The sequence below is a fragment of the Nematolebias whitei genome, chromosome 4, assembly GCF_014905685.2.
Source record: "Nematolebias whitei isolate Nwh7 chromosome 4, NemWhi1, whole genome shotgun sequence".
NCBI lineage: Eukaryota > Metazoa > Chordata > Actinopteri > Cyprinodontiformes > Rivulidae > Nematolebias > Nematolebias whitei.
Window position 1 is genome coordinate 26,807,005 of NC_056501.1, and position 14,370 is coordinate 26,821,374.

Genomic DNA, 14,370 nt, shown 5'->3' on the forward strand with positions numbered 1-14,370 from the left:
ATGACCTTTGAGGAAGCCAGAAAGCCCACAAACCTGATTATTTTTTATATTGAAAGTACCAGAACTCAAGGCTGACGAGAAATAACAGTCTGCCTGAACAAAAACAACTGTGGCTTATCTGAATCTGACTTCCCTGTTTGGCCTTGAAGCAGGCCGACTTCTCACATTTCTTCTGGGATGTGTGTAAACCAAGAAGGCTCTGCTCTATCCATCCCTCGCACAACCCTCCTCCAAGAACTTCTGTGAACACTTACCAGAGCTGTACAGTCTAACACCAACATCTTTTCAGGACTATGGCTCTGTCTAGAAGTGCTTCATGGACAAATCTCACCGTCTTGTCATCAAATGCGTATAATGTGTCTATAAAAGTTCTTGCTCGTAGTTTGTTGATCTCTTAAATCGTGTCCTGACAAGGTGAGAAGATACCTTTTTTTTCAGTACCACTATCCTTTCCTCGTGGTCTTCCCCCTCGTCTAGGGCTGCGCTCGTAGGAGCTGCAGCCACGTGCACTCCGCCCATCTTTCAGACAACTGTACGGAACATAACTCGCTGTGCTTGGGTGCAAGGATAAAGTATTCTGATTACACATCGACTGACCCTCGTCACTCTCCGCTGCTTCCACGTTAAATTTTAGCTCAAGATCTTGTAAACTGGTAACATTTGAACTATTGTTTAGCCAGCTGGCTGTGGTGGCCATCTTGAAATGGGCTAGCTTTAGTGGTAGATGTCCACCCAATAAATATTTGAAAAATGTCATTACAATCAACCCAGTGGTTCATTAGATATTTTACTAACATGATTTACAAAGATCTAACACAATCTATTAACACTTAAAATATTAGTTGGGGATCAATCTCAGCTACTACACATTTTAGGTCACCATCTGTAAAATTGACTCGGCTGTAGCCATTTTTGATTTTTAAGGTCCGTTAGCTGTGGCGGCCATCTTGAATCTGGCAGTCTTCCAACAGTTATTAGTTGTAGACGTACATCAAAGAGATATTTTGCCAACAGTCAAAAACAATTCTTTATGTAATAATTTCCTTTAACATGGAACTAAAATCTTGTTTTGGAACCAAAAGATCATTTAAATAAACACAAAACATGCAAATATAGAAAAAATTTATTTGTTCAAAAAAATGCTACATAATATTACTGGGCAGAGACATAGAAAACGTAATAAAAGGCGTCTTGCATATACATATACAAACAGTGAAGGGGAAAGCACCTTCAGGTATTAAATACATAATCATTACAAGTAGCTATTGCCTGGCTGACTGGTGAATGTATTGTGTGCATAATTACCATTTTGAACACTTATTAGCAAACATCAGAAACAATAATCAGTTAAACAAACTTTAATGCTCTTACAACCTCACATTTTATTCCAGCTCCATGTAGCTAAAGGCTGAACGGTGGGCGTTCCTTTATTTCATATTTTTGGCAGCATTACCTAAATATCAAACATCAATGTGTAATTGTGACCCGTTTATTGTCGTTTCCTTTAACGAGTGCAATGAGTGGACATCATGGGCAACAGACAAAAAAAATAAGTTAAATATGAGACAGAACATGAATAATATGACAATAATACAACAAGATAGAGCAGAATAATGAAGTGCATGCAACATGTGGAAGTATAAACAGTGCTGAATGAAGAGTTGTGTGGATTAAATCTGGTTTAAGGCAGAATTCAGCACAAACATACGAGATAAGGTGAGTTTTGTATAAAAGCACTTATTTTGCTCTTGAAGCATCTAATGAAGAATGAACACTTCATGGCTTTGAGTAAAAATCATACGATGAGAGAAAAAAAAAAAGAAGCTTATATGATGTAACATCCATCCCAGTTCAGTGCAAATGGACACTTGTAATTAGCGTGTACCCATTTTGAAAAGATGACGAAAAGTCTCATATTTAAAAAAAAAAAGAATAAAAGTAAAAAGTTCAGTTTTATGGTCACATCTTCGTCATCCTGTTTTATTCATTTATTTTTCTTTTTTGGAATGTTTTCTCTTCTTCCCCGCTCCTGGCAGACACTTAATTTATTTATTTTTTTTTACTCGCGGTCATAGCCAGGCCCTGTCCACGCTGGAGTACGAGTGGTCTGCGTCACTGTGTGCAATATTCAGGCCGTCCAAGTCCACGCAGTCAAACACGATGCTTTCCACGTCAACCTCCACGTCCTCTGCAAGACAAACAGCCACACGTCAGACTCGTCTACAGAGAGCAGGACAAAAATCACGTTTTCAGGTGAAAACTCGCGCTTCATTACACATTTAAGGCCCCCCCCCCAACATGGAACACAAACTAGAGAAAACAGAAAGCGCTGAGCTGCACTGAAGATCACATTTGAACCGAATTAGGAAAATGAAACCAACCAGAGCAAAACCATAGCTAAAAGCTAAAATGAGCATAAAGCAGCAATAAGAGGAGATCTCAGTGCATTTGCATGGGGACATTTTTTTGTGTAAATAAAGTTAAATAAATGGAGCGATTTGTGTCGTCATCATTGCATGCACACAAAACAATAAAATTTGTCCTCTGCAATTAACCCATCACACACATGATGAGCAGCGGGCAGCCATATTGAAGTGCCTGGAGAGCAATTGGGGATTAGGCGTCTTTCTCAAGGACACGTGGCCAAGACGACTGTCCTAGCCCTGCGCCAAAGTCGCCCCATCACATAAAGAATAGTAGGTACAAATACTAAAATACTTCACAAGTTGTTCCCATTTGAATTTATAAAAAAGGTAAAAAAAACAGCACAAAGTATGAGGAAGTAGTTTGATTGCAAAACATACAGAAAAACAAAAGTTCACACAGATCTTGCCTAATCAAGGACTTTTAATTTCCATCCAACCGTGTTGCAAACCCCTCCCCACCCACCTCTGTCGGAGTCCGACCTCTCGGAGGACATGGTGGAGCCGTGGCTGTTGTTCCTCATCCTCTCCGTGCCTCTCTGCAGCTGCTCCAGCCGAACCCGCAGCTCTCTCTGCTCCCAGCGAAGGCGATCCTTCAGCCGCTCCGCTCGTTCGTCCTGCTGCTGCAGCTTCTGAAGCCGAGAGGAAAAAAAAAAAACGGGAGACAGACAGCGAGTGAGCGAGCGACGTGCGCGCCGAAAACCGAAGCTCTTGAACGTGGAGGCGTACCTTTATGTGAAGCTGAGCCTCCCTCAGCAGGTTCAGGGTGGTGTTCCTCACAGAGTCCGACGACAGAGGAACCTGCTTCTTCAGCTGCTCCAGGTAGTGCCTCAGCTGAGCTCGTCTACACGGCAGAACAAACCAAAGATGAAAATGAATGCCCTGATATCAGCATCTCATAGTTTCTTGTAGAGCTGGACCCAGTGTTGGCCACATGTTGGATACCAGTCATGCCTTCTTTAGCAAGTAGTAAAATGAAGATGCAACAGCAGCTGCTACAACCAGCTCACTGTCACCTAGAATTTATTTCACATGAGAAGAGTGTCTTATACGCAAGAAATCAACTATGACTTTTGAACACTAAGAGTCGTTAAAACGTACAAATAAGAATTAAATCCAGCCATTGTTTTATTTTAACACGCTGCTAGCATGACTGAGGCAGCGCTAACACACGAAGCTGTTGTCTGACCCCCACAGGGCTTTTCCTAGACGGATTACTAATTCTTTCATGGTCATTTTACAGAACGTGTGCTAAAACTTGGTGTAGTCGCAGCTGAGAGCCACTCACAACCAACACCACAACTGTTAACCTGGTTTGTTAGCAAAATATCTCATGGACCACTGAGAACGTTATCATTGAGTGGACATCTAGACTTTGTCGTTTTGTGATTCAATTAAAGATGGCTGCCATAAATATATATATTTTCGGTGCAAAAGTGTTAAGTGTATGTTAATTTAAGTGTACACATTAGGGGTGGTGCAGTGGTTAGAGCTGTGGCCTCTCAGCAAGAAGGTTGTAAGACTGCCCCACGGCCTTTCTGGGCATGTTCTCCCCTTGCATGTGTAGGTTTTCTCCGGGTGTACAAATATGCATGTTAGAGTTCGCTGGGAACTCTAAATTGCCTCTAGGTGTGGGTGAGAATGCTCGTTTATCTCTGCGTTTCTTTTTTTTAATTATCCGTTATTTTTTTTGTATATCTTGCATTGAAACTCTGGCACAACAATTTCCCGCAGGATCAATAAAGTTCTATCTCATCTTATGTGACTGACTTGCGACCTGTCCAGGTCGTAGCCGCCTCTTGCACAGCGACTGCTGGAGATAGGCGCCAGCTCTCCACGACCCGGAAAGAAGAGAGTTAAAAAAAATATGAATGGATGGAGTTACACTAATCTTTTGTATGTTGGCCCAAAAAAATAAAAATAAATCGCCGCCATATACCAGTAATTTCTAAAGATCAGCATTCACGCAGAAAACCTCACATGGGTCCGCCTCTATATCAAAGCTAGGAAAAAGTCATTTACCTGTTTTTCTCCAGCTCGTTGTGGACCGACCTGCAGGAAAAACAAAAACACACTTGGGTCACCATTGGAAATATGAAAAGTTCAAGAGCGGAGGCAGCAGCTGAGGCAGAGGGTGCTTCATCAACAACAAACACACCCCGTGGTCAGTTTCTCTGTTACATAATGTCCTCACCTACTGCCACCAGCTGACATCTTCTTGTTCTTCTGTTTGCTCCTCTTGTCCGAGGTGCCTGGACTGAAAGGCAGGACTGAAGCATAGCCATGTTCTGCTTCTGCAGGAGGAGCAAACACAGCTGTCAGGCTGCATCTCTGCGAAACGTGAAGGTTTCTTACCATCAACGCGTTTAAACCTTAAAAGTGCAAACTCAACTTTAAGATCTGGAGTGTAAGTTGTGTGTTGAAGAGAACCGAGGATGAAAACAGTCTCAGCTGTCATCAGCTGGACGGCGACTTTATTGTTGTTGTTTTTTTGGCGCCATCGCCCACTCGCTATTTTTAAACTGGTGTGCAGCGTTTGCTACATAAACAAACAAAAGAGGTTTTAAAAAAAAGCCAACTCGGTGTCCGTGCAGACGGTCTGCTGTGTAGTTCGTCAGTAAAAAGCTCGTCTTGCATTAAACCACTCACACCGGGTTCATTTTCAAACCGCCTCGGATTGGCGCCTTCACGTACAAAGATGCGACCAAAATGTAGGTCACCGAGTCAAACACGGCAACAATAGAAAAGAGTAAGCGCTCACCCCACAAAAGATAAAGCTCATAAATCTGAAAACAACTGTGTCTATGCTTTATTAACCCGGGTGTTTGTTACGGTGGCTTCAGGATGCAGCTTGTTTTTGTTAAACCCTCAACTGCCGCCGACAAGCTGACAGTTGACGTAAAATTTACTGACCTCTCTCTCTTCTCTCCAGAAACTCAGCTGCTCGCAGAAGCACCTGGATGTTGCAAACATTAGCTTCCATTGTTTAAATTGTTTATAACTCTTAATTATTTTTTTTGTTGGAGAACGACTGAAGGTAAACAAACAGTGGAATGAGCATCAGCAGCCTAGAGCAGAGAATCGAGCAGTTCCTTTGCGCGAGCGAGTAGTTTTCAGTGCACAGAACTAACAATAGTGATGCGTTCACGTACAGCACGTAGCCTCGGATATTTTTGCCTCTTTATATAACGCAGCGTATTAGAATCCGGTGCATTGAGGAATGTAAAGTAAAAAATAGATTAATCACATGGTGCAGAAACGCAAACATCTGTTGTTAGCTATTATTTTACTTTTACCGTTTGGATTTTGCTTTAACTTCTTAATTTTTATTTAAAGTTTAATGTGTTTTGGCTTCATGACGATATTTCCGATAGCATTTGAAGGAATCAAAATAAAACGTAAAACGTCATTGTCAAGCCTACAGCCACTCCCCTGCCTGCTTTATTCAGTCAGTTTCAAGAAATGTTTATTTTTACACGTTTTTATGATCATTTTTGTCTTTTTAACTTGAGATTCAACTATAGCGTATCTAAAGCAACATACTAAATTTGTTAAACCAATCATTCGCATACAAACATAATTTCTAACCTGATAAAAATCTGGATTCAAATACATATTAAACATTAAACAAATCACATTTCTTTAAAAAAAAAAAGTACATGATAGACTTGTTTTTTATTCTATTTTGAGTGGTGTTAAGTATTCCACCACTTGCATCCATAAAGATTGCATATTTATTTTTTGATTGTATGATAACAACATCAAAGCATCAACCAAAATACTGCCTGAAAAGTATATAAAAAAAAAATCTGCTTAAAAACAATATATTCAACAACCACACCTAAAAATGTTTGTATAAAAAAACTAATTTCATTGTTTTGTCAGCTACCTTTAGCATTTACTAAAGTGGGGATCTGTGGCAAAGTTGTGAGCAACAACATCTTACCTGTTGTAGATAGTGTTTGGATGTCCTCAGTTTGGAGGAACGTATTTTAAACCATGACTGGACTAAAGAAATAGTGTCTGGTCTGAGCCTAGACCAAACTAGTTTAGTTGCTGCTGTCTTGCATTAATACAATTTAATTATATTTAACAGTTCACAGCAATGCTATTTTATAAACGTTTGCACTGCTGTCAGTTTGACATTACACACTCATTCTGGCAGAAATATTATGACATCTTTGTTGGAAGTGGTACAGCTAGCTGCTTCTGCTGTGACTTGTGTTCACAAATAATAATAGATGTACATGTAAATAACCATATTTCAAGGATTCAAAGAGTCAATGTTCTTTATTTGTCATTTGCACCCCATGTGGTACATGTGGTGGAACGAAATTATGTACACAGGGTCCCAGTTACATCCAACAATAAAATGTAAAAGAAAAACTGTAATAAGATCTAAGATATGAACTAAGAAAAACATCAACTAAATATACACTAAGCACTGATAGCATAAAACATTACGTTGAACAGCAGCATGAACATGAGTCTGTGTGAGCAGATGAGCACGCATGAACACAGCAACATGAAACAGATCAGCAGCAACATTGAAACAGATCAGCAACAACATGAAACAGATCAGCAGCAACATGATGTGGTTTTTCACAGTGATTATTCTAGTTAGAGATTCATGAGTCTAACAGCCTCAGGGTAGAAGCTGTTCCTCAGTCTAGTGGTTCTACACTTAATGCTCCTTAACCTCCTTCTTGAGGGGAGCGGGGCAAAAAGGTGTGTGTGCTGGGTGAGTGGGGTCCTTCATGATGCAGGTGGCCCTCTTCCTGCATCTGGAGGTGTAGATGTCTGTGATGGTGAGGAGACTGACTCCAACATCTTCTGTGCAGCCTTCACCACTCTCTGCAAAGCTTTTCTTTCTGCAGCTGTGCAGCCTCCATGCCACACGTTGATGCTGGAGCACAGGATACTCTCCACTGCACACCTGTAGAAGGAGGTGAGGACTGAGCTTCCCAGACCAGCTCGTCTCAGCCGCCTGAGGAAGTGGAGTCTCTGATGAGCTTTCTTGATCAGGCTGGTGGTGTTGTTGCTCCAGCTGAGGTTGTCATTCATGTGTACACCCAAGTACTTGTAGCTGGAGACCACTTCCACTGCAGATCCTCCTATGTTCAGGGGGTGTAGGTGTGTTTGTTTCTTGTGAAGTCCACGATCATCTCCTTTGTCTTCTTCACATTGATATGAAGGTTATTCTCTTTGCATCAACTCAGTGGTCATTTGCAGTGGCTCAGTGGTCAGTGCTGTGGTCTTGCAATCCTGAGGCCGTAGGTTTGAGCCCAGGTTGCATCAAGAGGAGCATCTAGTGTAAAACAATTGCCAAATCTCTCATGAGAGTTTGCTCGCTGTGGCAACCCCTTGCAAAAGAACAACATGTAACTAACCACATGCAAAATTACCAATGTAGATGAACATATCCTGAGATATTCACCTGATTAAAACGGATTCTTTCATTTTTCTGGACTGAATATAAATGTGCATTGAATTTAGTAAAATGTAACGTGAGACGTTATTTATCTTTGACCCATCAAAATGAATGTGGTCATTTATTTACAGAATCAAAGTTTAACATCAAACATTTACATTAATTTGGCAAAATATGAAAATAACAACATAATTAATCAGCAAGCTGTACAATTATGATCAATTATCCACACGGCGGTGGATGAGCACTTTACACAGACATTTCTAAAATTATCTGGAATGATTTCTACTTGATAGAAGAATTTAAAGATGGAAAATGAAGTTTAAAGGGAGTAAAAGATGGTGTGTGAGGGAGAGTGTTGACCAGAAACGACACTCTCCATTCGAACCCAGCTTTCCTCGGTACGCTCGGTAGTGAACTTGACTCGTTACCTCTCTGAAGATGAATCAGCAGATACGGAGTTCCAGTTAACGCTACCTGTCCAGCGTCTCCATAGGATGGCTGTGACTCGTCCTGAAGTAGTGACGATATTCCGTCTGACACAAGTTCACCTCAGCCAGTGGACCTCACATGAGTGGGGTTCGTCCGAGTTCCACTCAGAGGTGGAAGATGTTATAATCCCAATCTCGGAAGAGCCTTATCATGGCTGGACTTCTGTTCTCCCAAACGACTGGAGCTGCAAACTCTCCAGCCCGACTCCAACGGCAACTCACAGAAACGATCTGAGAGAACTAGGAAGTACCGAAATTTTGAAGGGCTCTATTTCCGGTTCATTTGGGAGTCCCTGATTGGTCAATGTCGACCAGACAGGGGTGTGGTTTGTGACGTAAAAGGTTACTAGAAGTCAGAAAACAGCAAGAATGTTATGGAACAGATTGAAAATGTTCCCCAGACAGGCGAGAGAAATGTTTGGGCGAGTTTGGAGAAACAGGTGCCAACTTCTCTGTTTATGTCTGAGAGGATTTAAAAACAAGACAGTTGTTCCAACACTTGTCTGCTTCGACTCCTGACCTTGGAACAAACGTACACTGCTCATTCAAAGACAGAAAATCAGAAAATGCATAATTACTCTGTAACAGGCCTTAACATGAATTCTAACTTTGCATGAGGATTAAAAAATCATTGTTACTGTTTTCACAGTTAATAAAAATTGATTAGTTCACTGTAACATCTAAAATGTTTGAACTAAAACACTTTGATTATCAAACATTTGTAAAACAGTAATGATAATAGAAAAGAGAGTGTTCTTTCACTTGAATTTTCAAGAAAGAAAGTCTCAGGATGGGTGAACCTGTATTTCTGGATTCAAATCAATGAAATTACAGTTTCTGTCCCACAAGGTTCTTAAGGTCAAGTTTTGACATCAGGCCTAGTCCACTACACCAACAATGTATAGATTTATAACAGAATATGTATGGATTGTAAATTTATTGAGATTGAAGTTGTTTTAAAACAACAGCAATCCACTTTGGTTTTGGATCTGATTGAACTAGGCATTAACTCATTAATCTGATTGTAATTAAAATCCATTTCTCCAAACTGTGTTCAGTCAAAGCGATATCCACAACAGCTAAGATATTAAGAGTTCAAAAACTTTCCACATACCCCCCATTTAAAAAAATCTGAACTAAAAAGCTGTAACTGATGTTATTACTGATATTTTCCAGATATCTTGTAAAAATATCTGAAGCTCTCGACCTTGACCTCTCTGGTGGCTTAAACATCTGTAAAGTTCCTGGCAAAAACCAACGCAGACATGTTCCTGTTTTTAGTTTTCTACACCGCCTTATAATCTAGCTGTTTTTTTCGCTACTTTTCCTTTTAATTACCATTTTGTTTTCACTTGTTAAAAATAAATAAATAAAATTGTACGCATCTTTTATGATTATCTATTGTTGTCGTTGCCCACTGTTGTCATCACTCTTAGTTAAAATTCACATCTCTCTTGTTAATGAGTCCCCGAGGCTCAATGGGATTAACCTGTCTAAATAAAGGTTGACTGAAAAAATATATATTTTGTACCAGTTTGTAAATGTCTTTGTAACTATTTTGTTTAAATAGTTATTTTTAAAGTGTGCACACCTTTTTTGTATGAAGTATTTGGTCCAAACACTGCATATCCCAACATTTATTAAAGTTAAACAGAGATAATGCACATATTTTTATGCAATATGACATATTAGAAACTTAACTAAATTGAAGAAGCGTATAGTTTAGCTTTTAAAGCTGTTCTTTAAGGTTCAAGGTTCTTTACTGTCATTCACATCACATGCAATGGAACAAAATTGTGTACACAGGGTCCCAATTACATCCAATAATAGCAAAAATATAAAGTGTAAAAAGAAACAGCAAATAATAAACTAAGATATATGCTAAATGAACTCCAAACGGTACGCTAAAAGATCTAAGATATACGCTAATCACTGATAGTGCAAAACAATACACCGAACAACAGCAGCACGAACATGAGTCTTTGTGGGTGGATGGGTACGAATGAATGAATACAGCAGCATGAAATAATCAGCAGCACGGATAATCAGCAGCACATGTCACCAGTCAAAGTTGCATTACAGTGATTTTTTTTTTCACAGTGATAATCCTGGTTAGGGATTTATGAGTCTAACAGTTTCAGGGTAGAAGCTGTTCCTCAGTCTAGTGGTTCTACACTTATAACCTTTATCTTATTTTATTATTCATAGCATTACAGCACTGTGATAATAAAAGAACATGTCCAATGACGAAGCAGTACAGTAAAAAAAATAATCGTGGTTGTTGGTTTAAAATAGTATTTTTACACAAGAAATAGAGGAAAACCGAGAGTGGAGGTCTTGCCCTCAACAAAGATGGCGGAGCGCGGCTTCACTTCCTGAATGACGCTGTAACGGAGTTCTCCGCAGCAGAGTGAAGCCTCGCTGCCAATAGTATCTTTAACCTCTGAACCTCCGAGTGTGCCAGTCCTCCGCCATATTGACTGTTGTCTTCACTGGAGGAGATAAAGAACATTTTCGGGTCCGAGAAGAAACGAAAGTGTGCTCGTCGAACCCTCGAAACTGGTGCAAACTTGGCCGAAGCGTACCGCAAGCACCGACGTGATGGCGAGGAAGAAAAGCAAGCAGCAAGCGGCCGTCCAGAAGGAGCTGGTGCTCGGACAGCAGAGCGCCGCGAAGAGCCCCGTCTCTCCCGGCGATGCAGCTGGCGGCGACGGCGGAGATGCTGAGCTGGACAGGCTGGCCAACACCAGGGCGAACCAGGTAGCTAAAAGCAAACCGATCGCTCCGTTTGAAACGGGATAGTTCCCTCCACGTTTGGGCGCCAGTCTGCTAATCCCAGCGTCGTGCCTTCATTTTGCATAACCAAAACAAAAACCGAAGGTGCAATAAATAAATGCTCGCTTAGTAGAAAGCTATGTCGGAGACTTGTCGCGGATGGATGGTGGAGCTTGGCGGCGTTTGGTGAGCAGTTAAATGAATAATAACGCTGGACTCGGCGAGCAGAGTGTGCGGGCTCTGCAGCCCATCTCCTCCCCGGACAGGTGACATTGTGTCTCGGACAGGTCGTCCTGTTTCCAGCCTGTTCAACTCTCAACCCGCCCAGCTAGCAGCGTTAGCCACCAGGAAGCTAGCGTGCTGCAAACGTGCTTCATCCCAGTCTGGCTTGCGGCTAAAACAGCTCTTTTTTTTTTTGCTGCTAAAAACAAAACCAGGTTATTATTTTAGAAATTTAGTTGACTGATTCATTGCGTCGTTTTACTGTAATATTTCACTCGACTTCGCTGCATTTTCTGGAGCACAACAGGAGCTAATGTCAAAAAAAAAAAAAAAAAAAAAAGTTTCAACGCATGCCAGCTAATAATCTGAGGCGGTGGTACAAAATCCAAGTTTATGTTAATAATCCCACTTTTTTTCTCCTCTTCTTCTCTCAGCAAACAGTTAATCTGACACCTAGAGCCTGAGAGTGACTGTAGGTTAAATAAATTATTTACAATTTGCAGTAAATTAAAAAAAAAAGGCCATTTTTATCAGTTTGCATGTGGAAGGCATAATCTGGATTGCAGTTAGTGTCTATGCTTATTTTCAGTTGCTCATGTTTACATTTTTATCTGTGTAATCTCAGATGTCTGTGCTGTGTGTTTGACATTATTGCACCTGTGTATGGCCTTCCTGAGGTAGCTGAGGGTGGATACAAGGATTATATCATGCCAATATCATGCCAATATCATGTGGCTGCATTTCTTCCACATCTTATCTGTTTTCCACTTCTCAGTGCACTTGCATGGAATTAACGTTGACGGGTAATCCAAGGCAAAGCGTCCAAGACTTTAAATATGTCTGCATTTGTTTTTTTTACCAGTTTGTGTTGTTTTCTTGACTAATCGTCAGTTATGGTCAACTATAAAGCCCCTACAGACTGCAGTACTCCTTAAGACTAACTTGTGATATTAGGCAATGTGATTAACATAGATTTGGCTCGTGTATAATACCTTAGGGTTATTATTTTTCTCTCCTTTTATTATTGCAGCCAGTCATCTTTTGTAAACACCGCTGCAAACAAGCAGATGAAGTGTGCGGATGCCGCGTTGTTTGCTTCACTTTGCGGCATTCAAATCGATGTTTATAACCGTTTAAAAATTACGCTTGACGCGTTTCTATCTCATTTTTCCGACAAACGCTGTTTGCATTGACTTTGCAAGCCTGCACTTGATATTTGAAATCATGGAAAATGGAAACGGTGCACTCCCACAAACATAAAACCGTGCTGAATGGTTGTCAAAGTGAAGAGTGGGCGAAAGGGAAGTTTAGATTTGATGACTCTAAAGGCGGATCTCTTGTCTTGTAGATAAGCAAACAGATCCTTTTAATAGATTTGCATGCCGACCCAAATCCCAAACACTGGCTTCAAGCTGCTCGAAAAAGGAGAGGCTACCACTTTTATTCCTCTTCTGTTTGTAAACCAGCAGAATTACAGATCTCGGCTTTAATTGTAATATTCTTTTTCTCTGTCTAGCCCATGCACACCTGCTGCCTCCTGTGCCACCGAGAATTCAAGGACTGGGGAGCAGGCTCTGTAAACGGCCTCCCCGTGGGCCACGGGACGAAGCTGGCCGACGCCGTGCCTGCGCTCTCCCAGGCCTTACTGCGGGAGGCGCCGGGGCGAAAGCTGGCTGACGCCGTGCCCTCGCTGTCTCAGTCTCTGCTCGGAGAGGTGCCTCTGTGGATCTGTCAGAGCTGCTGTAAGAGTGTGGAAGAGGAGGAGAGGCGGAGCACGCAGGAGCAGCCCACATCGGTAGATACAAAGAGATCAATTTGGGTCATAACTTCTATTGGAATAAACTGTTTTTGGCTGTGGGGCTTACTAAACTGGTCTTTGTTTCCGTACGTACAGATAGATGCAAGTTGAAGTTGTTTCTGCTGCATAAGGCAGAAACAGAGCTCGCGTTTGCTTTCTTGATTTTATATCAGTGCTGCATGTAGAAATGCTGCATATTTAAATGAGCATGGGGCGTTGTGCTCAAAATATATTTTTGGTTCAACGGTAAAAATCAAAAAGAAAACAGAAGGCAGAGTTGTTCATCATTGCCTTGTAATTATTGTCTATTTGTTTCTTTAATATTTTGTTTCTCTCATTTCAAATGAGCGAATGCATTTCTTAGAAGTTTTGCCTCAACTTGCTTGATTTGTACTCCTGATGCCAAGATACAAGCATATAAAACCACCAGATGAGCCGCTAATTGCTTTTTTTCCTCTTCTTCTTTTTCGTTTCCCTTTAAACTCAGGTACCATTGTCACATTCTTCCTCCTGTAAGTCCCAAAGCTGTGGGAATGGTTACCCGGAACAAAGCGCCGTGGACTGGGACCCGAGTTCCTTCCTGTCAGCCCACAAATTGTCAGGTCTGTGGAACTCGGTCCACGCCAACGGAGGAGAGCACTGCAACCACAGCACTTCTTCACACTCACAACAAGGTCTGTTCTCACAGGATCAAACCGAAGCGTTGAATGATGGAGACGGTGATTGCTGACATTAACACGAGATATTTTATGTTCTGTGATTTTATTTTTGTCCTAATCAGTGCTGGCTGTCTTGCTCACTTTACATTAGCTGTGGGATGTATTCTAGGTCTCTTTGCTCAAATTTTAGTCTCCGACATTTCATTTGAACAAAGATTCATCTGGTAAAAGCTCACATTGCTTCTTGAGCTGCTTTTTATAAGACTAGGTTTGATTTGTCATATGCAAATCAACACAAGGTCAACAATGCAATGAAATGCTCAGGACGAGAAGAACCGTCTCGACTTGCCAAAACAAACAAACAAACGAACAAAACAACAAACTACCAAAGCATGCAACAAAAATATAAAAACAAGCGTCAAAAGTGGAAAAAGTGAAATTCATCTTCAGCAGCATGGTCCTATTAGCCAAATGGTTCTGTTGGCAGTGAGGTTCTCTTAACACCATAGTCCCGTTAGCAGTGTGGTTCTGTTAGCAGTGTGGTTCTGTTAGCAGTGAGGTTCTGTTAGCA

At 41.1% G+C, this 14,370-nt stretch overlaps 2 protein-coding genes across 2 annotated transcripts in view; one reads left to right on the forward strand and one right to left on the reverse strand.

The window, feature by feature from the left end:
- Positions 1-1,972: 1,972 nt before the first annotated feature.
- On the reverse strand, positions 1,973-5,397 carry mxd3 (MAX dimerization protein 3; the record flags this gene model as incomplete). The annotated part of the gene is given in 6 exon segments (XM_037675925.1): positions 1,973-2,188; positions 2,890-3,055; positions 3,153-3,267; positions 4,446-4,475; positions 4,618-4,717; positions 5,337-5,397. Coding segments are annotated over 6 exon segments (591 nt in total), but the record flags the coding sequence as incomplete, so codon positions are not given.
- A 5,407-nt stretch (positions 5,398-10,804) lies between these two features.
- Positions 10,805-14,370, forward strand: part of fam193b (family with sequence similarity 193 member B) — a 24,069-nt gene continuing 20,503 nt past the window's right edge. The window contains exons 1-3 of the mRNA XM_037675926.1: positions 10,805-11,105; positions 12,859-13,137; positions 13,628-13,814. Coding sequence (XP_037531854.1) covers positions 10,947-11,105; positions 12,859-13,137; positions 13,628-13,814 — 625 coding nt within the window. The 5' untranslated portion in view covers positions 10,805-10,946. The remainder of the gene's footprint in view (positions 11,106-12,858; positions 13,138-13,627; positions 13,815-14,370) is intronic.